At 40.9% G+C, this 25668-nt stretch overlaps 1 protein-coding gene and 1 long non-coding RNA gene across 2 annotated transcripts in view; one reads left to right on the plus strand and one right to left on the minus strand.

Moving 5' to 3' along the window:
- Positions 1-804: 804 nt before the first annotated feature.
- On the plus strand, positions 805-24382 carry RAB32 (RAB32, member RAS oncogene family). The gene is made up of 3 exons (XM_055311189.1): positions 805-1075; positions 17384-17661; positions 22212-24382. The coding sequence occupies exons 1-3, from the start codon at positions 826-828 to the stop codon at positions 22359-22361; spliced, it is 678 nt and encodes a 225-aa protein (XP_055167164.1). The 5' UTR covers positions 805-825; the 3' UTR covers positions 22362-24382.
- The window catches only part of LOC129500590 (uncharacterized), a 38726-nt gene continuing 31936 nt past the window's right edge, over positions 18879-25668 (minus strand). The window contains exon 3 of the long non-coding RNA XR_008662572.1: positions 18879-22073. This is a non-coding gene — a long non-coding RNA (uncharacterized LOC129500590). The remainder of the gene's footprint in view (positions 22074-25668) is intronic.

Genomic DNA, 25668 nt, shown 5'->3' on the forward strand with positions numbered 1-25668 from the left:
CACGAGAGACCCGGAGAGAGAGAGAGGCAGAGACACAGGCAGAGGGAGGAGCAGGCTCCATGCAGGGAGCCCGATGCGGGACTCGATCCTGGGACCCCGGGGCCACGACCCGAGCTGAAGGCAGACGCTCAACCCCTGAGCCACCCAGGCGCCCGCCTTCACTTAAATACTCGAGCGTTATCAGTCCTTTTGTCAAGGTCAGAGTCGCCGGGCCTCGGCTCTTCGCGACGCGAGTGGGCGGCTGGGGGCCCTGCGGGGCGGCCGTCGGCAGGTGCGCGATCCCCGGGCGGAGGCGGGAAGGAGTGGAGCCCCGCGCGCCCGCCCCCCCCCGCGCTCGCCCCGCCCCCCCCGCGCTCGCCCCGCCCCCCCGCGCTCGCCCCGCCCCCCGGGGGGTCGCAGCCCCGCCCCCCCCACCTCTCGCGCGGGCTCCCCGCGGCTCCGGGCCGCCTCCGCAGCGCCAGCAGGGGGCGGCCGGGCGCCGCGCACCCCCGCGCGGAGGGGACGCCCCGGCGGAGGAAGTGCGGAGCTCGCGCGGCGGGTCGGGGCGGGCGGCGGCGGGAAGCGGCCTGGCCGCCGGGTCCTCCTCCTCGCGGGCCAGCCCCCGGCCCTCCCTCCCCTCCCCGCCCCGCGCGGCGGCCTCGGCGGCCGGTTCCGGGTCCTGTGACCCGTCGGGCGCGGGCGGGGGCGCGGGCGCGGGCGCGGGCGCGGGCGGCCGGGCTCGGGGACGTTGCGCGGGCCGGCGGGGGCTCCGCGGGGCTGCGCGGGGGCGGCGCGGCCGGAGCCCGGGCGGCGGCGGCGGGAGGCGGGAGGCGGCAGGCGGCGCTCATGGCGGGCGGCGGGCCCGGGGATCCCGGCCTGGGGGCGGCGGCGGCCGCGGCGCCCGAGACCCGCGAGCACCTCTTCAAGGTGCTGGTCATCGGCGAGCTCGGCGTGGGCAAGACCAGCATCATCAAGCGCTACGTCCACCAGCTCTTCTCCCAGCACTACCGGGCCACCATCGGGGTGGACTTCGCCCTCAAGGTCCTCAACTGGGACAACCGGACGCTGGTGCGCCTGCAGCTCTGGGACATCGCGGGTGAGCGGCGGGCGGCGGGCGGCGGGCGGCGGGCTCGGTCGGGAGGGGGCGGGTCTGGAGGACACCAGCGCCGCCGGGGACGGGGAGGGACGCGGCAGGGCGGGCTCCGGCGGGGTCGCGACGGTGGCACGGGCAGGAGTAGTGGAAGGACTTAGAAGCGGGCCAGGACAGGTGCATAAAGAACGAGCCCGGCTTAGACGCCTCTACCAAGTCTGCGCGAAGCATCTCCTCTTTAAGGGAGGAGGAGGAGGAGGAGGAGGAGGAGGCCGAGGCCGCCTCCGCCCCGGGGTCCCCTCTCGCTCTTTCTCCCTCGCCGGACCGCAGGTGAAACGGCCGTGGAGGCTTCTCCAGAAGTTGAACTCTGAAAGTTGACAAGCGTGTAAGTCATCGGGAAGAGTTAGGGGGAGGCCCTGGCTCCCCGCAACCGGTTTTAACATTTCACAGAGGAGCACTGAAGTGGAGTGATTGACCCAAAGGGACACTCCTAGTTACTGACACAACCAACCCTAGCAACCGGGTTCCTTTTCAGAATGTTTCTCATCGGCCAGCTTGGATGTGATCTCCTTCCTTCTCTGTGGTCTCACACACGCTCCTCACTGCGCTCCTCAGGATGCTGTTCTAGGCCAGGTACCCCCGCCCCCCTCCTCCGCTGGTGAAGACTTGGGAAAGTTGCTCTTGAATCCTCCCTCCCTCCCTCAACCCACCAAGCCCAACTTCTGGTCCCCTTCTCCCCACCCTACGCCCCAATATGATATCTCCGTGGCAGTGGCTTTCAGGTGACATTTGGGGACGTAATACCCCTCTTTGAGAGGGTTCATATTCTCCTTGCTTTAATTTATGAAAACTTGGAACTCTGGTGGGGTGGGCGGGGTGCGGGCATTTAAAAAGATGTTAGCTTTGGAAAGTTTGAATATGGAAATGATGATACCAAAAGTTACCCTGCTCAGTCACTGTTGGTAAGAAGCTTCATCTGCCATAGACGATTCTTATGGGAGAATGTTTAGAGTGGGAGAGACCATCCTTCATCCTACAGATGCATCAACTGTAGAAGCTATGGTCACCCAGCTGGTGGTAGAGTAGGAAGGAGGGGCCCAGGTCTGTGTGCTAGGTAGTGCTCTTTTCACCAGCAGCTTATTCTATGTGAGAAAGTATTGAATTATAACTTATATAATATTTTAAGAACAGATTTCTCTGCCTCAGATATTAAAATAAATTTATGTCATTTCCTCAGAGAAAGGGGGATGCTCAGCCCTGGGCTCAGCTTTTTCTTTCTTTTTTTTTTTTTCTTTTGGTTACAGAAAACCAAAAGTTCGTTTGAAAAGTCATCTTTTGAAGTCAGAGGCTTCTTTCGAAATACTTCCTGCTGTTTCACAGAACCCTTATGAATACTAGTATCTCTTCTTGACAAAGTCATAAATTCTAAAGGTTGCTTTACCATGTGATAGTCATTCTTCAGGAATCTTCAGTGTAGCTGTAGATTTCCATGAAGATGATTTTAACCGCCTCCCCCCTTTCCCCGCCCGAAGGTTGTTGACTTTGCCTTATTCTTCTTGTAAAATAATATATTTAGCTATTAAATCATCAGTGGGTCTCACTGCAGGGTAATGAAAGATACTATTGGTACATTTGTGTTTTTAAGCGTCATGCAAAAGTGCTTGTTTGGAGACTTGGGAAAATAAATCACGAGTTATTTTCTCTTCTTTTTTTGTCCACTTTTAACAGACCTATGTAGCCGAGAAGGGGACACAGTCTTGTCAGACTCTGGTACATATTGGCCTAGATGGAATGAATGTGCTTACACTTTTGCCTACATTCAAAGGTTGAGCTTTGCCAGGAAGGAAGTCAGAATTTTAAGATCTCCAAAAAGGGATTCCTGAATGTTGGATACCATTGAGCAAGTACACATCAGCTGTTAATAAGATTTGAGGTAAACTTATGAGGTAATTAGAAATTACTAGGCTCACCTGATAAGATTTTCGAGATGAGGTCTTAATATATAAGGAAGCTGACACAAAAATAATTTGGCTTTCACCTGAGGTTTAGGGAGCTACATCATTTAAATATGTTTGCTTTGAATATTTGACCTATTAGTGAATCCTGGCTCATACCACTTGAATAAGTTGTAATGATGTAATAAACGCAAACTGATGGCCACTCCAGAAAGCTCCCCATGGCTAAACATATTTGCCTCATGTAGTAACAACGTTGAATCATATTTAACTCTCAAAGGTGAGAAATATTCCTTGATTGCAAAACAGTAGGTAGGGCTGGCCAATTGATATGACTAACTTAATGTTGGTGCTATTTCAGATTTGTTGTTGCTTTAGAGATGAGAAAGTTGGCAAAGGAATTATATTGAGTCTCTATACTTGGAAACTTTGGCAAGTGTACAGGTGGGAGTTGTCCAGATGTTTCCCGTAAATGTGGTCAAGCAGTTTAAGCCAAACTCTTCAAATCAGGAACCATAGTGACTCTTGGGTACAGGCCTTTCCAATGCTTTCTTATTGCATAAAATGAATGTAGCTTTAAAATCCAGATGCAATTCAATACAATTTTTGTGTTAGGCAACTGTCTCTCATTTCACATCTCTTTTGAGATTGCTCTTAACACATAACTGAAATATCCTAAGTTACTGGAGTCAATAAAATTTTTAAAAAGTTTAATAAATACTACTAAATTAAGGTGTAGCAAGAGATGTCTCTGGGCTACCTTTGGTTGTAGCTACATAGAATAATGCATTTAGTATAGTCCAGCAATGCTTTAAATGGTGGAACTTCTGTAGATCTCTCAATTCCTGTAGTTCTCAGTGGCAGACTTTTATTGTGTCACAGAAGCAGTGTTGTATGTAAGGCTCAGGCCCCTCTGGCCACTGTTTTCATGCAGGAACCACATTGCCAGAGGCCTGCAGCTTGGCCTTTTGTCTTGGTTTTGCCACAGAAGGAGCAAGTGTACCTGGCACACTGGCTTATTTCAGTTTTCTTTACCATATTTCCTGACGGGCCATGCATTTACTGACAAATTTTACGTTCTTGGCGCATTTTGCCATGTCACTGGAAACTAGGATGTTTCCCAGTGTAGAATCTGACTTGCCCTTTCATATGTATCATAGAGGAAGTAATAATTTGCCTTACTACTTATTATAACTTTATTAGCAACTATAGAATTTTCCAGGTGGTTTGAATGGCTGGTCTAGACTACATCTTTAAAAGAAAAAGAAAAAAAAAGGTTCTTTTAGATGGAATACAATGCAGTCTTCCTGTATTCATTGAAGTGATTTGTTTTTATAGAGGAGACAAAACTTTTATGTCAACAATTTCAGAGTTCTCAGCAGGGCCTGAATATTAAATTGATGCCAGATGGATTAACGGCAGAAATTTATTTCACCTAAGTTTTACCTAACATGGGAGCCCTTATAAGAAAATGAATACCCAAAGAAGTGGCTAAACCTAAGTGCTTTTATACCAGGTTGAACAAAGAGAAGGAACTGCAGAAAAATGACTAAAATATATGGGGAGGCTAAAGGAAAATAAGAGTTATTTTATAAGGTCTGTTTGTAGAGACGTCTCTGAGCTTCAACTCCCAACCCTGGTGATAAAGATATTTCTTTCCTCTTAGAAAAGACAGGACATCTCTCAAGTGGGGGTAGTCTGCTTTCAGGCAGAAAATAGGGGAGGTTAGAGCACGCTTCTTGCATCTGCTCTTTTTCAGGTACCTTTAGTTAAAATAATCCTTATGCCAAAGTGACATTTTGGGGGTGCTCTGGTCTCTTCTGTCACCTTTTGCTTTTTAGAATTAGTATTTCTGTATAGAAATCTGTATGGATGACACTCTTTTGGGCCCAAGAACAAATTACGAATATTCTACTCAGAAGCTCCTATAAATATTATTTACTATACCATAAAATGCATGGTTGGAAGATGTAATAAGTTATATAGACCATACTTAGATTCACTTTAAAAAAATATTTATTCATGAGAGACAGAGACATAGGCAGAGGGAGAAGTAGGCTCCCCATGGGGAGCCTGATGTGAGACTGGATCCCAGGACCCCGGGATCACAACCTGAGCCAAAGGCAGACAGACACTCAACCACTGAGCCACCCTGGCGTCCCTAGATTCACTTTTTAGTTTTTAATTCCCATTCTAAGTTAGGACATTGATCCTACTTTCCTTGTAATATCTTCAACATTGGCAACCATGGCACCTCATGGCTTTTTGTTGCCTGCTTTCATAATTCCAGTAACCCTCATGAGTAAGAATCAGGAATATTATCTCTGATGCTTTTCCTGACCTTCAAAGTATCTATTAGAATTATTAATTAAAGGGGATCCCTGGGTGGCGCAGCGGTTTGGCGCCTGCCTTTGGCCCAGGGCGCGATCCTGGAGACCCGGATCGAATCCCACATCGGGCTCCCAGTGCATGGAGCCTGCTTCTCCCTCTGCCTGTGTCTCTGCCCCTCTCTCTCTCTCTCTCTCTCTCTATCATAAATTAAAAAATTATTAATTAAAGAATCATTAATATTAATTAATTAATAATTAAAGAATTATTAATATTCAAATTTCCTCTAAATATGAAGAAGTGTTCTTAGGGATTAGTATATAGTTATTTGTAACCTCCATCTTAAACATTGAATGTTACATTGACTTTCCAATTACCTCATTTAAAGGGATTTTTAAAATCTTCATTAGATCTGACTTTTGTACAATCTTGCCATCCTCAGCCTTATGCAGATTCAGCTGCTGTGCTGAATTACAAATAAAGCCTACTGTTCCCTTTTCCATCTTTAAATCTTCCTCAGTTCGTGAGACCTGAGACACCTTTGGGTGACCCTGTCTGGAGCTGGCATCCACAATTGCCCGAGCAGGATGGGCAGAGTCACAGCATATTTCTGTTACTGTATGTGGAAAAGCCCTTGATAGTGATACCACCATCTTTCTGTGTGTGTGTGTGTGTGTGTGTCTTTTTAATATGTTCCCATTCTCAGTTGCCTCAGTTGTCAGTCCCACATAAGCTGAAAAGTGCCCAGGTTAGTGGTAGAGAGAGTGGTACATTGATAAGAACACTGACACGATCTTTTTCCCCATTTCCTGCTCGTTCTACTGTTTGAATTAAAGTATGGGCTTTTAGAGATCCCATAGCCTAAATACAGAGAAGTGTAGTCACTTGCCCATCAATGGCCTGTACAGAGACTTGTCTCATGACTTTGAAATATGAAAACAAGCTTTAATAGAGTAGCAGGTTTTTGATTCACTGGTGTCAAAACAATCTAAAGATTGTTGTCTAACAGTCTAGCAGACTCCTGTCTAAATTTGCAAATGTTCTGGTCATCCTTATAGTAGCTCATATGACTCATTTTATACCCATTATAATAATTACCATCTCTTCCTGTATCCATTGAAGTGATTTGCTTTTATAGTGATTTTTTTTTTACATTATCCCGATTTTCCAGTTCTACTCTTCTTAATTAATACAGAACTTCCAATGTAGATCCTTTTTGATCAGCTCCATCACTTTTGGGGGCATTTTAAACAACTCTTTCCACACTGTGGACTTTCTGAAGATAACAAAGCTGCCTTATTGATGTGTACTTGTAGAGCACACACTGGAAACACAAGGTAATAATTATAGATGTCTGCATGGTCTACTCTGTGATCTCACTGATTAAACCTGTAAGCTGTGTGTTATTCTAGAGAGGCAGTGTTACTTTGAAATATAAGGAGAAGTTTTAATCCGTTATGTATTTGTTTTCTTGACCTTCTGATTTTCTTAAGCTTCTGATATGGAAATTTCAATGATTCTTATTCTATTTTTAAGCATACCCAGGATTTTGTTTTTTATCAGGTATAGTGAGGCCAACACACCAGATATCATCACCGTTGAAAAGACAGTTTTTATTCATAGTTCCCAGGAGGAGGGAGCAAGCTGCCCTATGCAGGGCCACATAGGGAAGCACCAGGGTTGGTCAAGAGGCAGAGAAGAGTATGGGTTTATTGTAGTTTTTGTAGGAAGGAATGGACAAGGCAGCGTAGGCAAGCTGAGCAAGTTTAGGATTGGTTCGTTTGAAATATTTCAGTGGGCCTTGGGATATAGGGGTGGTTTCCAGTTGTTTACTACATGGGCATGGGTGATTTAGGGCAGGAGGATAGTGTCCTAGACTACCGGAGCCTAGAAAAATGCAGATGGATGGTGAGGGCTCTGGATTGGCTGGTTTGCATATCAAAGATGTTTAGTGTCTCTAAGAACTAGCTAAAGCTGGGAGGGGCAGTCCCTCCGCTGGTCCACAAGACCCCAAGATGTTAAAGCATTATGAAACTTAGAAAATAAAAACCATGATTGACTCATATTTCTAGGCATTCGTTAGAAAGGATTGAGAGATGAAAGTGCTCTTCCAAAGAAGACTTTGAAGGCCTTAGATTTATAGCCAGAGGATACCATATCCTTAAACTAGTGATGATTTCACACTTAATCAACACTTTAGTAGAGAGTCGGCTGAGTCCGCAAGTTTGTGTTGTGATTGTAGAGATCTCCTGGATGGTGAAGACAGTGCAGACCTATAAATGGAGGGGGGGGGGATTTCTGCAGGGTGATGTAAAAGATCAAGGTAAAAGCACTCTAGAATTCTCTTCAATTATATTTTCAAACGTGCTTCTTGAACTTTTTGCAGTCAGGGAGGCTAGACACATGTCATTTCTTCACTCTCCTTTTGAGAGAGTTTAGCCACATAAAGATAAATGGACAGTCGGGATTTTCTAACTGACAGATTCTCTTCTTTCCCATTCTTTCTTTCCACGCTCTTATGTCCAGATATTTTCCTTAAGCATTTCTGTAGTGATTTCTGATTACTTCTTGAAATTAAGCTAAATATGATGTAGTTTTTGAATGTAGGTGACGTCTGGTGGGGTGAGTTCCAGAGCCAAGGACCAAGAAAGAATTCTTGAGAAGTCTTTAGTGCAAAATGGTGGTTTTATTAAAGCACAGGGATAGGACCTCTGGGCAGAAAGAACTGCTGCTCTGAAGTTGTGAGGGGTGGCTGATTATATGCTTGGGTAAGCAAAAGGGAGGTTTTCAAAAGAACTTACCTGTGCTAAAGAGGACCTACAAGATATTGGAGGCCCTGCCGTTGTCAAACTAAGGTGGTTTTTCCCTCTAGTAAGGTGTTAACATGAAGACAGTGGGAGCTTCCTGGAGGAAGGTTATTCTCTGCCTGCCTCAATATTTGTCAATGGGCTCCAGGTTATGAGGACATTTAATTTTATCTATATTTCTTTCTGGAAGTTAGGTTATTGATAAGAATGCTTTTTTTCTTGTAAATCACTAAGATGTTTGTAAACTGAGGGAGACTCACATCTTTCAGGGCTGTGATCTCTAGAAGTTAACTATTTGTTTTTCCTTCCCTTAGCGTTAGGGCAGCCAGGAGTGCCTCAGAAAGGTCACACATATCCCACCAGGGAGTGTGTGTGGTGGGGGTGGTTAGTGGGGTGTCAGCTTGTGCGCTATCCTCAGTTTGCCTTCTGCTTCCTCATCAAATATATTGTTTGTTTTTTTTAAGTGTAATTATATGGGAACTCCTCTGGAGGTGCTTAAAATGCAGATTGTTTGTCATCAACTCTTTCAATAGATTTGGCTTCTTCTGATAAATATCTCTATGCATCATGATTTAACAAAGAGATTAAGAGGTTAATTCTCTCACCCAGTGAGCCTGTGGTTGGACAGTCCACAGCTGCTGAGCAGAACCATAAAGGCTTCGTGGATTAAAGCTGACATGGGCACCGCCCAGCTATGCCTTGATCATAGTCTCCGTCCTTGTGGTCCAATTAGATGTGCATGCCTTGCTTCAAGGGCCGCTAGGAAATCTAGCACTTTTTTTTTTTTTAATTGGATGCATTGCTTTCCCAAATAAAATTCTGTGAAGAGATACTGGAATGGACAACCAGCAATCAGCAATCCCCTATTACTTACCAAATTAGAATTCCTACAGGTAGGGCCTGTAAATTTGCAAGGTACCACGCACCACATGCAATCTGATTTTTACTAAAGTCGAGGAGAAGTAGTTCTGTCATTGTTTTTTTTTTTTTTTTTAAAGATTTTATTTATTCATGATAGAGAGAGACAGAGAGGCAGAGACACAGGCAGAGGGAGAAGCAGGCTCCATGCAGGGAGCCCGACGCGGGACTCGACCCCAGGTCTCCAGGATCGTGCCCCGGGCCAAAGGCAGGCGCCAAACCGCTGCGCCACCCAGGGATCCCCTGTCATTGGTTTTGCTGCACCCTGGGGATAGAGTGATCCTCTCACCTCACTCAGGGAGTTCTCCACATAACCGGGTATACCTGCCTGCTCCACATGCTTGCTCACCCTCACCTGCCAGGGCCTGGGAGTTCTTCTCAATTTCCTACCACCTCTTCCTCATCTCAAGAGCCTCCCTCTGAGGGTAGTGTATGGACACAAGGGCATTTACAGGACAAAGATGGTACATTTCTTGCTCTTGTTGAGTAACTTGGTAAGAAAGTGAAGAGCTAATATCTTAAACATTTTTTTTAAGATTTTGTTTATTCATGAGAGACACACAGAGAAGCAGAGGGAGGAGCAGACTCCTCACAAGGAGCCTGATGTGGGACTCGATCCTAGAACCAGGATCACACCCTGAGTTAAAGGCAGATGCTCAACCGCTGAGCCGCTCAGGCATCCCTAATATCTTAAACTTTTAAAACTACTATGACTTTGAACACACATCAAAAAGCTATTTTGATTTTATTCCTTGTTTCAGGTAAAGTCAGCTCTTCTTTTTACGGACCCAGAGTAAGACCACACAGTGACTGAGTATCATGAATGCCCAGTTGTCTTAAGGTAGCAAAAAGAGAAATTCAGGCTCTGAATTGATCGGGATGGGTTGGGGGGGAGGCAGAGATAGTTTTGAGGACTACTCCATGTTACCACTGCTGCTATCTAGAAAGCAGTTATATTCTCTTAGGTGTAGGTGTTTTCCCTTTTTGTTTCTGTATTCAGTTTGTTACACTATTACTCTTTTTTTTTTTTTAAGATTTTATTTATTCATGAAAGAGACACAGGCAGAGGGAGAAGCAGGCTCCATGCAGGGAGCCCAATGTGGGACTTGATGCCAGTACTCCAGGATCACGCCCTGGGCCAGGCATCAAACTGCTGAGCCACCCAGGGATCCCCTGTTATACTCTTGTTTGACAAACCCAAGACCCATCATGACAGCACATTCTTGCCTATATCAAGGTATAAACATTTTTAATGAATAACTACCCTTTTAGAAGTGATGACTGGATTTAAATGAAATTGGACTGGGTCTAGATTTGTTGGCCACCAACCACGCACATTTGTTAGAGGTGCTTCATCTCTAAAATGCAGATTGAGATTTAAAGATTTTTTAAAAGGTGTTTACAAGCACAAACTAGAAACCTGCACTTTTCTATCCAATCATCTTGAATAAGAATATGGTAGCTCAGTGACTCTCAGTGGGTGGGAAAGGATAAGCATTTCTACACTTAGAAAACTAAATACCAGTTATCTCATTACTTTGATTTGTTTTTCATGGTGAAATTTATATTTTGAGTTTCAAATAATGTGAGGAAACATTTAGGTTATTTATCAAATGAGGCCTCTGTTTCAGATAGCCATTCACACTGTAGTCCTTTCCTTTTCAAATCTGAGAGGAAAGACTTTCCTTTTGAAATTTTACTTATAAATAAGTCCAATTATTTTGTGGGTTTCTTTTCCTTAATTCAACTATGTATTTTTTGAAATACATTAATGATGTCATCTCTGCTCCTTTTCAAGTCATCAATGTTGGATACTTCCAGATATTAGGTGAGCATTTTAATCTTTTTGCCAACATATGTACCTTAAGCTTCATCTCTTTGAGTATGTAAGTTGTGCATCTTTAAATATCTTTGAGCCTAGATGACTAACACTGCATTTTCTTCATTTTCATTGCCATGGTGTCTAGTTATAATAAAGGTCCCCTTTTCTAGAGAAGGAAGTAAGAGACCTTTTTAAAAGATAAAACATTTTAGAGTCGTTTGGAATATTCTGGCAATATGCCACAGCAGTCTGGATGAAAAAGGCTGCCCCTAGTACTGGGGGAACTAAAGCACTCAGCACTGGGGCATTTCCCAAAGCTGCTATGGTAAAGCCCTAGGAGACTTTGAGAAAGGGTTTACCTTGTGTAATAAAAGAGGGCTGTGCTATTCTTGAAGAAAGGCACATCCTAGGCCAATGGCTCTCCCTTCGGTCTATCTGGAGACATGGGCCATGCGGAGCAACATGTACTCCAGGAAGCCTTTGGCTAACAGATTGGACAGCACATTAGGTAACAAATCAACTTGGAAATTTGAATAATTTCCTCTCCCTGGGATTTTTTTTTCTCATCTATAAAATAAGAAAGGTTGGATTAGGTGATATGGGGTGTCATGCAACAGTTTCAATGTTGTCCATTTAAGTGTGGGAGACATGAAAGTGGTCCCTCCCCCTCCAGTAAGAAATGACCAGAGCACTGGTTAAAGAAGGTGGTGATGTTGCTTAGATCTTCCCCACCTTGTTTGAGCTACTTATACAGATCTATTAAGAGGAAGATCTCCCAGGCCCTGCTTAATTTTTAAATTGCCTTAAGCTTTAACTCTACACACACCTACATACCCCATGAAACAAAACTCATGCATCTGTGTTTGTATTTAAGAACTGTAGACTTCTTTACCCTGTCCTCTCCTGTCCTGGGTCACGACCCAGGAGCATTCAGCATGGCAAGAATTCCCTGCATTTCATTTATATAATCGTATGGTAGAATCCAAGAATAATGAAGGTTTCTTGGGCTGAACTTAGGATGGTTGATTGGCTACAGAGTGTTCTTTGTATTTCTTGTCTGAAATTAAGAGAAAAATTTTAGGATTCTACAGAATTCCAGTGCAATTCTAATGTTAAATGTGAAAATCTTTCTCATTGGTTTGACCCTTAGCCCTTTTTTTTAAACTTAGAAAGGGCAAACTCCGGAAGTGTTGTGAAAGGGAAGTAGTAGACTACGTCATTCTCATGCGGAAGACTCCGTACTATTGGAAGTTATATCTAAAAGTTAAATATATGAAGCTGTTTAGTCCAAGTAAGCATTTGAATGGCATTCTTGATTTAGTGTCTTTCAAAACAACTAAGATTAGCTTACATACCTCAATGAATAACATCCCTTTGTATGATACCATAATATATTCTTCATATCTCTGATTACACTTAACACACCATGGTATTAGTGTGTCTATTTCCTCATATAGACTGTGAACTCCTTAGAAAATCAGATTCATTATTTCATGGTATTCACTAGTGTCTAGCATAGTGCCTGGTACATGGAAGGAACACATACATGTTTTTGAGTGGAGATCAAATCTAGATATAAAGTAAAAAGATACTTGGGAGTTGTATCAGCCAAGATAGACGAGGTTATGTTAGGGTTCCAACAACAGTAAAAGTGTCAATGGTTTAAAATAATTATTCCTCACTCTTTCTATAGAGTGAGGGCAGAGGTTGGGGTGGAGGTAGGTATATAAGGGCAGGTTTGTGTCTGAGCTGCCTGAAGACTCAGGCTAATACAAGTTCTGTCATCTCTTGATACTGTCATCTCAAAATTAGGGTTCAAGCTTGTTGCAGCAGGACAAGGGCACTGCCACCCAAGTGATTCTATTTCGAAGTGACACTTCTGTTTTCATTTCATTGGCCAAGAATAGTTCATAGCCACTCCTAATTTAGTGGGGGTGGAAGAGTGTGATCCTTCATGCATGCAGAAGTGGAGGGGAATGGATATTCGTGAATAGTAGTTCACACATGGAGTACACATGTTGGCAGTATGCTTTCCACCATAGTTCTTTTAGGCAATAATAAGGGAATTGATAAAATTACCCAGAGAGAGATAATAACATGGGGTGCAGCAGCAAAGTTTACTATATTTTCCAGTTTGTTTGTTTATTTTCTATATTTTCCAGTTTAATGACTGGAAGAGGCTAGCGTGTCTCTGTGTTTCAGCCTTTGAAACCAACATAGTTAAATCTAGGTTTTACTTTGTTAGGTTTTTCTGAAGAGCAACTCTTAATTTTATGTTAAGGTGGTTATTTTAAATGAATTCATTGTATCCTTCTCTATTCTCTAATTAAACAACATATTTGAGAAATGTGTGTTTTTTACTTATTCCTGACCAGTTCAGGAATATCTTTGAAGCCATAATGGATTACTGCAGAATTTTTTTAAAAAAGAGATGATGAACTCAGTAAAATAGGAAGTATAGTTCACTATTTTGTTGGAAAGTAAGCTATTTCCCTAAATGCATGGCTTGGCCTTTTGATGTGGTATTATTTATGTTTGATCCCCATTGCTGTCTGGATTCAGTGATTGCAGAATCTTTAGAAAATCATTATAAATTAAAGTTATCACAGAGAAACCTAAAACATCAGGAGAGCTAGGAGAGCGTCAAAGATCCCTAAAGAGCTCTAAAGATACCTGACTTATTTAGGCAGAGAAAGTTACTTGCCTGGAGCTGCTTGACCTTTAGTACATGATATTTTGATTCTTTAGTAAATTTGTGTTTTCCTCAAGTTCATTTTCCTCTGCAGACTTGTTTTCACCACTACAATTCACAGCATAGAACTAGTTTAAGGATTTGTCGTGTTTAATTGCACCATTTTAAAGAGGATACTCAGGTTTTCATTGTGTAATACATTTATTGAGAACTTAATAATAATACTACCTAACATTTACACAGTGCTTACTGTGGGCCTGACCTTTTACTTTTTGAACTTAAAGTATAATTTACATGCATAGACCTTAAATACATGACTTCATGAATTTTTATATAGCACTTCCGGTTCAAGGTACATGCAGACCATCCCTAACCTCCTAGAACAGACGCAGCAAATACCTTAGGTTTTTGTTTCTTGTTGCAGCTACTCAGCTGTGCCATTGTAGAATGAAAACAGATGTAGAAACTCATAAAAAGATAATGATGACAAGATTCCAGTAAAACTTTATTTAGCTGAATTTGGCCATGAATTATGATTTGTTGTACTCTGCCCTAAAAAACTCTCAAGCAGGCAATTTATATTAAACCTTCCCAATGAGCCTCTGAGGTAGGTGTTTTTTTTTTTTAATCACTTTATTGATACAGAATTGACATGCAACAAACTACAATTTGGTGTTTTGACATAGGTAAACACTAGTGAAATATCACTATAATCAAGTTTGCAAATCTTTCCATCATCCCCAAAGTATTTCCTCTTGCCCCTTGGTAACTCATCTCTCTGCCTTGTCCAAGACAATCACTGATGTGCTCCCTCTTACTAAGTCACTAATTTTTTAATTTTTAAGGATGATATAAATGTATTAATAGAATATTACCTATTCCCTCTCTGGCTTCTTTTACTCAGCATAATTATTTTGAGATTCATCCATTTCGTTAATTGTATCTATCAGTTTGTTCCTTTCCTTTCTATTGTTATATTCCATTGTATAGATATACCATACTTTCTTCATTACTATTTTGGCTATTAAAAATAAAACATCTATGAGCATTCACAATCATGACTTTGTGTAGACATGTGTTTTCATTTTGTTTGGGCAAATACCTAGGAGTAGAATGTGTTGGTTGTATGGTAGATATGTTTAAACTTTTAAGAAACTATCAAATTGTTTACCAAAGTGGATGTATTAAATTCTTATCTTTACCAGCAGTGTATGAGAGCCTGATTGTTCCACATCTTCACCAGTACTTAGTAAAATCAGACTTCTTAGCCATTTTTGTGGGCATGAAAGGGCAGCTCTTTGTGATTTAAATTTGCATTTCTCCAATAATTAATGATGCTGGGCATCTTTTCCTCTGCTTATTTGTCATCTTGTACATTTTTTGATAAAGTGTGTATAAACTTTATTAATTAGATTTTTAATCTTCTTAGGGAGTTTTGAGAGTTATTTATATGTTCTGGATATAAGACCTTTACTAGGGCACCCCAGGTGGCTCAGCGGTTTAGCACCACTTTCAGGCCAGGGTGTGATCCTGGAGACCCAGGATCTAATCCCACGTCGGGCTCCCTGCGTGAAGTCTGCTTCTCCCTCTGCCTGTGTCTCTGCCTGTCTCTCTCTCTCTCTCTCTCTCTCTGTGTGTGTGTGTGTGTGTGTGTCGCTCATGAATTAAAAAACAACAACAACAACAAAAACCTTTATTAGATATGGGATTTGCATTTTTTTCTCTCAGTCTGTACCTTTCCATTTGCTTAATGTAATTGACACTATTTTGAATTGCCATATGGTGTGGTTGTTAGAAAGCACACTCTCAGGCTATTAGAGAGTTTTGAATCCTAACCCTAGAACCTAGGGAAAATAACTTGAGGTTTCTAAGCCACAGGGTCTACCTCAAAAATTGCTTATTATACATGTTTCTGATTTTATGTTTTACTAAGAAGTTTACATGAGGACAATTTGAATATGATTTAGGATGATTGGTTGAAAGAAGTATTTTTAGGTATTTATAGATGATTCAGTAAACAAAACAAGAGTCACTAAAGCTTAGTTTTTCTTCATAAATTCTGGATTTCTATACTTTTACTAGTTTGGCATCCTACTGTCTTTTTCTAAATTGAAGGGATAGTCCAAAAGAATACTCATAGCTGTGCAATAATCTTATACGCTGGGCTGTCTTAATGAGGCTAATAATTTCCCTTGTTGCCATAGTCAGTATTATATTTAAGAATTATAAACATAAAAGTCAGTAGTATGTGCTCTCTAGTTAAAATTGAAGTCAGAACCACTTTAATGCATCTATATAGTCTTTTTTGCAGAATAGTATTACTGATTTTGACCAGTTGGTATATCCTCTGTGAATTTGCTGTGTATGATTATTAAGTGTATGTTTATGGAAAATGGTCCAGGTGTTAACTTCTTATGAATTTCAGCATTGTGATCAAATAAGCTAAATAATTGGCTGGTCAGATTTACATTACCAATAAAATATGAACATGATAGTGGCGTTTCGTATGTGACCATTTGTTACTATAAAGTTCAGACATCTAGACTATCATAGTACAGCTTCATATGATGAGCCCACATGAGTTGTCACAAACCAAATGATCTTTAAGTGTATCCATTTAAGCTTGCCTATTGTGGTGTTCTTCCATTATTTCCTTAAGCAATACCTAAAATTGCATGACGCTATAGTAGAATTTGGAGAAGGAATATTTTTTTGGGTAGCTTTGTATTTGTTACTATCAATAAAATAAATAAAGTGTGTTTTCCGTCATGTGTTTTAACAGTAAGTGTCCTGTCAGTTTTGTTTTTATCATTGGTCAGAGTTATCCATCTTAGATTTGCACTGATTGCCAGTCATTTTTCCTCAGCACTGTAGTCAGTAACTTGACAGGATGAAGGGAAAGGCCTCAGAAGTCAAGGCAACTGCAGGATAGTTCAGAATGGCTGGCTTCGTATCAGCATGGGTGCGTGGGAGTCAGGAGGTCCGGGTTCTGGTCCTGCCTTGTGCAGTCAGTGCTGCTGTAATCCTGGCCAAGCAGCTCTTTGCATCCTTTAGCATCTGTCAGATGAAGATTAGGGACCCTCCTTGGTCAAAGAACAGTGTGACACCAGACAGAAGGGGGATGCTTTGCAAAGTCCCAGGTAGTATGTGAAGCAGTAGAATTTTTCTCTAAGTATTTAACATGTTAAATTATTTTAAAAGTATGATATTCAAAAACTATAGTCAGTCCTTTTAATCACACAACTATGTGTGGTGCTTCTTGTTAGTAGGTTTGCATGCCTTCTTAGAGGAGAACAATCTTGCAGACAGAGTCAAAAACGGGTACAGGCTAGAGATGGGGAGGAAAGATGAATTCCTTTATCTCATATCCAGCCCTAGTCCTTTTAACTGCATTTTACCCACCATACTTATCTTCTTCCTGCAAGCTTCATTTTCTTCTATTCTTGTCTCTTCTCCCCTCCACTGCTAGCTTTCTTTTTTTCCTTTAGAACTTTTCTTAGACCACAGGGAGTGGCAGGGCGTGGGGAAGCGATGGGCTCTGTAGCATTAAGCCCTGTCACCTGCATGTTTATGGAGCATGTGTCAGAAACACACAGAACATAAAACTAGTTAATTGTGTACTCAGACCCCATGATCAGCCACGTGGTTTGTGCATCCTTCATCCCACCAGTTTCTTTGCTACAGAACAGGAGATGTGTTTATAGCACTATTCCTAGGGTCAAAAGGTTTATATCTAAACATAGACTCTGTCTGAATTATGAGTTCTTAATCTCTTAATATATTTATTTCTAGGGCAGGAGCGGTTTGGCAACATGACCCGAGTATACTACAAAGAAGCTGTTGGTGCTTTTGTAGTCTTTGATATATCGAGAGGTTCCACATTTGAGGCCGTCTTAAAATGGAAAAGTGATCTGGATAGTAAAGTCCATCTTCCAAATGGCAGCCCGATTCCTGCTGTCCTCTTAGCTAATAAATGTGACCAAAAGAAAGATGGTGGCCAGAATCCTCCTCAGATGGACCAGTTCTGCAAAGAACATGGTTTCACTGGATGGTTTGAAACCTCTGCAAAGGTGAGGTCCACTTTGTGTTTATATCTGCTCTGCTTTTAACTCCTAAATCTGAGCTGTAACTATAAAATATTTAGACAGGTTTACGTGGGTGGTTTTGGGGAGCCTAGAAGAAAGCAAAGTATAGCATGGATATGTTATAACTTTGAGTGGGCATCAGGAATGCTTTCAAAATTGGCCAATGTGGAGGTGAATAGAACAGGTTTTCCATCAAAATAAAAATTATTGGGACGCCTGGATGTCCCAGTGATTGAGCATCTGCCTTTGGCTCAGGGCATGATCCCAGGGTCCAGAGATTGAGCTCCCTGTGAGGAGCCTGCTTCTCCCTCTGCCGGTGTCTCTGCGTCTCTCTCTCTCTCTGTGTCTCTCATGAATAAATAAATAAAATCTTAGAAAAAATTATTTAGAGCAACGAACAGGGAGATTCTCTGAATTTGAGCCTTTAAATGAAACACTTCTGCAACTGGAGTTTATGGGGGAGAAGTTATCTGGTCAGGCACAAGCATTTTTGATTTTTTACTGAAGGCTTAACAAGATATAAGGACATAGATGATGTCTATGTGTGACTGTGTGGGTCATGTGCAGCACTAACAAAAATGGACGCTGAAGATGTCAGAAGATGTATTCAGATGGTGTTTGAAGAGTTTCAGATGGTGTATGAAAGAATTTGAACAAGACAAGTATTAACACTTGTAACGTGCTTCCATGAATAGTGGAGTGATAATTTTTTCTTTCATCTATTATGGGGTACAGTGTTTTTTGAGGAAAAATAAAAACACTTAAGTTGGCTGTTAAAAATCTTGCCAACCTAGATATACAAGAAAGCAAAAGTGAAATCACAAGCACAAAATATTGGTGGGGAAGGAGTTTGTTTATGTGCTTTGGGAATTTCTCATTAGAAGTCAAATAATCAGATTTATGTAAGAATGATGAAATGTTGGAGAAATTCTGTAATGAACGAAATTGAAACCAGAAGACTGGCCTAGTTTAACACAGTCCCAGCATTTGGGATGCCTTCTGTGGATTTCTGTTGTGTGCATGCATCTATCTATCTATCTATCTATCTATCTATCTATCTATCTATGTATGTATATATATATACACATGCATGTATATATATGTATATATTTTAGTGTGTGTGTATATATATTTATTTAAAAAGCATTTTCCTCTTAGCTAACAAATGTGACTGGATTTACCTACTGGTCAAATTATCTACTTACTACTAGGTTACTTTTAGCTTTACCAGGAACCCACCCAAAAAGTAGAAGATCATTTGGTGCCACTGGTGATCAGAATAATGAAAGCAAAGCTGTAAGAGATTGCACAGAAAAGCTGCTCTGGAAATAACTGAGTGATGTTGGAGTCATTGGAAAAACTAGTGTCTGCTGGAGGCAGAAGTTTTTACTCCTAAGCTTAAGGCTTATTTTTTAAATATATTTTAGAATCTTAAAATTTAGTTTAATGAATAAAATGTGATGGCAGAAAAAAATTGCAGTGCAGGGTTGCATGCCACACGAGCACCTAGCTGGGCAGGAAGAAGGAAATGGCAGTAGTTGGAGACTTGTCATGGAGGCACTTGTCCTGGAAGCCATGCCCTCTGTCTGCAGTGGGTCTGTGAGATGATTTGCTTTACTTCTCAGCTTTGTTGGGAAATAATTAGTGATATGTGTAATGTGTATTAGAGCATGAGATTTGCTGGAAGAAATGCATGTATTACAGGTAAAATTTCTAAGTTTTATTTGAATTAATCATTCAGGTAATAAATCCAAATTTCTGCCCAGAATCTAGATGGAAGATTCAACAATGATAGTGTCATGTGGTGGGATAGCTTGAGCCTGTGTAAGTCATCAGCTTTGTTACGTTTATAGACAGGGTTACATGTGGAGTGGAGAAGGAGAACACTGGCTAATAGTAGAAGTTTCAGGACTGTTTTGTGCTTTCCTCCAAATATAATAGCAACACCATCTGCAGAATTTCCTTAATAGTAAACCAGGAATGTTCCAAGAGAATAACAGTAATATGAAATTTAGGTTAAAATTTTAGTTGAGGCTTAAAGTACTGCCTAAGTTTCATAAATGACTGTATTTCTGAGCTGGCCAGCAGCTGACTCCCCAGCTGATTTCTACCGGAATTCCAGTGATCTGAATTATAATGGGCACACAGCCAAAAGACAGTTTTGAATTCATGAACTTCATCTTTTCACCTTTTTTGCAAATAATGGAATTTCCAGTATGAAAATGTGTGACTAATTACAATATGGGAATTTTCCATTTCTAATCTCTAACCTTAATGTGGTTAGAGAGCATTATAATTCTTGGAGATAATGGGACTGGTGGGGGTTGAATGAAATTTGAACATTCAAGGATCAATAATTTAAGTTAATACTTATTTTAGGAGTGGAGGTTAAAAAAAAAGAAGAAGAAGGAAAAGCTTGTGTTGATTCTGGAAAAGGTACCTGAATGAATAGCCCAGGTCTTGCAGATTTCTCACTGTCTGAGAAAGTATAGCAGATAAGGGAGACAGGATGAGCCTCATGTTGTTAGATTGAAATTGGAGTGATCGCTATGACCTTAATGTTTTTTATGCATGTATAAATATATATGTTTCTGGGTTTATGTGTGTGTCTTATATACACATATATGTATAAACAGATAAACGTAGAAATTGATGTCTATGTGTCTGTGGCTGCATATGTGTGTTAATAGCTCTGCTTGCTCCAAGGGCTTAGGAGCAATGACACCACAGATCCAATGAGCTTCTTAGTCTCCAGAATTTGGTTTTTATTTTTTATTTTTAAGGGATTTTATTTATTTATTTTAGATATAGTATAGTTGGGGAAGTGGCAGAGGGAGAAGGAGAGAGAAAATCTCAAGCAGACTCCCTTCTAGTGCAGAACCTAACACCAGACTTGATCTCACCACTCTGCAATCATGACCTTGAGCCGAAATCAAGAGTGGATGCTTAACTGACTGAGCCTCCCAGACTCAGAATTTGGTTTATAAATACTATTCTTCTATAAAAAGAACAGGGGTTTTGTGGACAAGGGGGTTTGGTGGGACAAGGAAAGTAAAGATGCAACAGAGATATTTTGTGGCACCAGAAACTAAGGAAACACAAAATGGAGATCTGTCAAAAAGAAACAGAACCTCACTTACAGGATCTCCAAAAAAAAAAAATCAACAATTTGAGCAGCAAAGTAAATAACTATTGTAAGAGATCTAATCCATAGAATAAAATAATAATCTCTGATATGAATAAACCAATGAAACAAGTAGAGGAGAAGAGAAAACTCTTCCTAATGGTAGAATTTCAACTAATAGATGTAGAAGGAATGATGGAAAGGAACAATCACCATGTAATAATAGCTGTTTTAGGGAAGAATGAATTAATGTTAAAGTTGATGGGAAAACTATGATGAAAAAATAGGATATTTACACTTTTGAGCTTACTGAGTACAAAGGAAAAAATAGCTATTCCATGGCTGGCAGACATGACTTTAAGCAAATGTCCCTCTTGTACACTGAGAGGGACATATCGCTTATTCCTGCCAAAAATGCATAACTTGAGTTTAATGATACAGAAACAAGCCCAAACAGAGATATTCTCTGGCCAGCATGCTCCAAGAATGTCAAGGTCATGAAAGGCGAGGTGATCGAAGAGCTGTTCCAGGTTACAGGAGACCAAGGAGATGTGTACACGAATTACGGCTGGTCCCTTGGATCTCAGATGGGACACTGAGACAATGGTGATATTTTAAATTTCATAATTACTGACAACATATTATCGAATTTCCTGATCTTTATCTGGAAACCTGATTACCCAAAGATGTTAATATTTTAGGAATATGAGTGAAGGGTATTCGGAATATTTGCCTTTTTTGCAATGTTTTTGTCAATCTGAAATTTAAAAATGAAAAGTTAAAATACTTTTTTTTTGAAAAGTTAAATACTTAAAAGCCCAGATTTTGCTATGTGTTATTTGTGTATTTAATGACACCTAATAGATCTGTCACACAAAAGTGATAGCTAGTGATTTCTTGGGATATTTTAATGGACATCACACCTGCAGCATTGCTTCAGGTTAATTTACACATATGTCACCTAAAAGTAATAATCTGTACTCAGATGGGGAAGCGACATGATGCATTTGTCATATTTTAATGTGTGAGCCCGTTGGCCTTCTTAGACTTGCCTTAGATGTTGGAGGGCAGGAACTTTTTCATCTTGGTGCTTTCATTTATGTGAGTGGTAACCCAGCGTGGGATGAAGATTCCTTATCAACCATTGAGATAGTTCATTAAACCTCAGCAGCAAGTTTGAAGCAGAAACATCAGGAAGGGGGGATCCTTTGTGAAGAGAAGAGTGTTCTGTAGCCACGTTACTCAATGGCATTGAACTCTGACGGTGTGTACCCTGTAGGGAGGGAGAAGACGGTAGGCCGCGTATTGGAACACCCTCTGACAAACTGTGTTCGTCCCGGTAGTACTCTTAATGCTTTCCTCTAGGCATTAATCCTAAGAATTCACCCCGTTCATCATTTCCACATTACAGGATAACATAAACATAGATGAAGCAGCCCGGTTCCTAGTGGAGAATATTCTTGCCAACCACCAAAGCTTTCCTAACGAAGAAAACGACGCGGGCAAAGTTAAACTGGATCAGGAGACCCTGACCGCCGAGAGCAAGTCCCAGTGTTGCTGATGTGCCTGCTGCTTCTGTGCGTGCAGGATGCAGCCTAGCTGGGCTGGAGCGAGTCCTGAGAGGTGGCTAAGGTGGTGGCTGTGCTGTGCTGTGAATCTTCCCAGGGCTGCACTTTAAATAAATGCTCCGGTTTTTCTAGGGGGGTAAATCTTTTTCCCTGCACAGAACGACTGTGAGGACACCCTTGGGAGCCTGCGGCCACATGGGGCATGTAGAGAAGTAGCTGTGCCAGTGGCCCCACACCCTGTGGCATGAACACTTAGGCTTCTGGGGCGGTTGCCATGTATTCAGGATAATGTTTTACATCCTCTGTAACGTCTCTTTAAATGACAGCCCCTCAGGATTTGGTAAGACTTCCAAGTTGTGCCTTTTAACCAAAGCACTGGGGTGGTAATAAAGCCTCACCTGCAGCCTCTCAGTCACGTTATGGGTCTGTTTTTGTCTCCACATTCCGTCCTCACTCTCCACGGAGGCTGTAGACTGTTAGACACATGAGGCTTGAAGTTTTTGTATTGCAGTTTTGTTTTCCTCCCTACTTCAAACTTTGGTACTTCATGTAAAATTGTTATCCTTAAGTGTTAGAATTTCACGGGCCCTCGACAGTGTGGCACGTCCTTGCTAAGGACTCAGGCAGCACTCACCGCATTGGCCTTCTGGCTCTGGTTGCTGCCAGTTGGAAACAACATAAATGAACAGTCCTTCTCTAGTTCTTTCTTTTTTCCCTCATCCTCCCATGTGTTTGTTTTTGTACCCAAGAGCCTGGCTGATATTACCATTGCAATTCTCTCTTAACTGGAGCTAGTCTTTTGCAAATCTGTATTAGTAATGGTTGCAGAGAGAAGTTACTTCAAAGCATATACAATGAAAGCTGAGATTCCGTATTACGAATTATGAAGGAAAGTAGGTCATGTGTGGTTTTCTGTAAGGTTTGGGACATTTAAAGTATAACACATGAGAAACTTAAGGCAGCCTCATGATTTTTTGTATTACCATTTGACCCAGTTAAGGAAAAGAATAAATATTTTGACTGAAACTTTGTGTTTTTTTTTTTTAATGTGGTTCTAGAAAGGTAGATGGGGTGTGCTTTTCTGCCTTAGAAAACTGTCTGTTTATGTTGTCTCTTTTGTTTTTAAGGGACTTGCTATCATCTGAAAGGTTCGACTTCTTTCAAAGGAATTTTAAAGGTGTTTGTGACATAATTCAGAGCTAATGCAAAGTGAGGCATTGACCAAATTTTCTTATACATTATAATGAGCATGGGTAGGAAAGATCTATGCATTTATTGAGAGCAACCTAGCAAGAATTGCATTTGCTCTGATAGGTGTATTCTGGGAATAAATAGTTATCGTGGGCCATACAATGTGGCTTGCCCTTCTTGTTAAATCTAGGCTTTGCTTAGGAATCACAGATGTGTTTATGTTCTGCATTTAAGTAAATAAGCTCTCTGATCTTTTGGGACATATAATCTATACAGATTCAGATTTTCTGAAGCTAAGGAATATAAAGAAAGACCCTTATTTAAATATCACTTACCATTTAATTAATGTAGTCCCTTCTTAATGTTTAAAAAATATTGCATTAAATCTTGCTTTCTAAGAAATATGTGTCATGCTCTAAAGTTTTTTTTCTGGTCTAGGTCAATGTACAGCTTCTTAATCTTTACTAATTCCAAAGTCCATTGTGTAAGTAGTATGAAAAATTGGTGCCAAATCCTAAATGTTAGACATACAAAGCTTATCCTGTGTGGTCACTGAAAGTGATAAGTTGTCCTGGAATTCTCTTTTTTACATACTGATTTTCAGTTTTACAAGAAATTCATCATGCTTAAATTGAGCAAAACTAGGAGTATTGCACTCTCGGTGCCCACCTTTACCACATTTTTTACCTTCTTTGAGGATAATTTTAAGAACAGAGTCTTCTGTTTGGTTTCCTCTTTGAACACTGAGGGTTCTGTTTCCATGTCAGTTTATTCCACTTATCATTTTTTACATTTTTGAAATAAAACTGAGTATTTTGCTTTACTCCTAAATTCTCACTGCAATTTGTTTTTGTAAACTTGAACATAAAAATTTAAATTTAGGATAGGTTACATAAATGGCTAAAGAGAGGAGAATACTTTGACTTCCTTATTCCCATACCCTCTTATTTAAATATCTTTCTGGGGATGAGGCACAGAAATCTGCTTTAAAAGAAAAATCTGCTGAAGGGTGCCTGGGTGGCTCAGTCAGGTAAGCACCTGACTTGGTTTGGCTTAGGTCATGATCTCAGGTGAGATTGAGCACCACATTGGGCTTCTGCTCAGTGGGGAGTCTGCTTGAGATTCTCTTTCCCTCTCTCTCCATCCCTTCTCTCTCTCTAAAATAAATCTTTAAAAATATCTGGTGATGTTCCTTTTGAAATCTCTTATCGTAAGCGGCAGTTCCTTTTGAAATCTCTTATCGTAAGCGGCAGTAGTTACTGAGTTTGAAATCTATGACATTACCCCAAACATGAATATTTTAAAAATATAGGACTTTTATTTCTGTGTATACATCATGTTATTAAAAAGTCTGAATGGCTTAAATAGCAGACAAGCAGTATAAAACTTTCATCCACTGAAAAGAGATGTAGTAGCTTAAGGATTCTGACAGCCTGGACTAATCTCCAAGTGACTATACAGTTAGCCATTTGGGAAAAAATAAGTCCTGTCTCTATTGTACTGTTCCTCAAAGTGATACAGTCTGGAAATGAATAACCTAAATGTAAAAACAAATACAGTTATGAAACTTCGGCATGTTTGGAAAAATTTTAACATCAGGCTATGAAATTCCTTTTTAAATCCCCACATGCTTAATGCAAGAGGAAAAAGTACATTTGGTTACATCAGTGTCATGTCTAATGAGAATTTAAGTGAAATTATAACAAGCAACAGACAAAAGAAAATATTTGCAACCTGTTTAATTGGGTAAGGGTCAATAAAGCAGGATAACAAAAAATGAGTAAAAATGGGCAAAGAATGTAAAAAGTGTTTTTGGAAGAGAGAACTCACGTGTTAAATCTTGGTAACCAGGAAACATAAAAAATAAAACAAAATGTTATCAGATTCCCCAAGAAATGTGTGAGTTTGATTGTGTCCCTGATATTGGTGAACATACCAGAAAATTTGTGTTTGCAATCTGCTCTTCGACCAGATTTGATTTAATGGGTACCTCCCAGGCTCCCTCCATTGATGCTGTGCACTTGACACTATGCCCACACCTTGCCAAGAAGCAGAACTGCTATTGCTGGGGAAATAATAGAAACAAAACCTCCTCCCACCCAGAAGATG

The sequence above is a fragment of the Nyctereutes procyonoides genome, unplaced genomic scaffold, assembly GCF_905146905.1.
Source record: "Nyctereutes procyonoides isolate TBG_1078 unplaced genomic scaffold, NYPRO_anot_genome, whole genome shotgun sequence".
NCBI classification, from domain to species: Eukaryota; Metazoa; Chordata; class Mammalia; order Carnivora; family Canidae; genus Nyctereutes; species Nyctereutes procyonoides.

What these genes read in the sequence shown, in the direction of transcription:
- RAB32 (XM_055311189.1), top strand. Translation starts at nt 826, where the DNA reads ATGGCGGGCGGCGGGCCCGGGGATCCCGGCCTGGGGGCGGCGGCGGCC. An exon ending in GCAGCTCTGGGACATCGCGG is followed by an intron (nt 1,076 to 17,383) that starts GTGAGCGGCGGG and finishes ATTTATTTCTAG; the next exon opens with GGCAGGAGCGGTTTGGCAAC. An exon ending in GGTTTGAAACCTCTGCAAAG is followed by an intron (nt 17,662 to 22,211) that starts GTGAGGTCCACT and finishes TCCACATTACAG; the next exon opens with GATAACATAAACATAGATGA.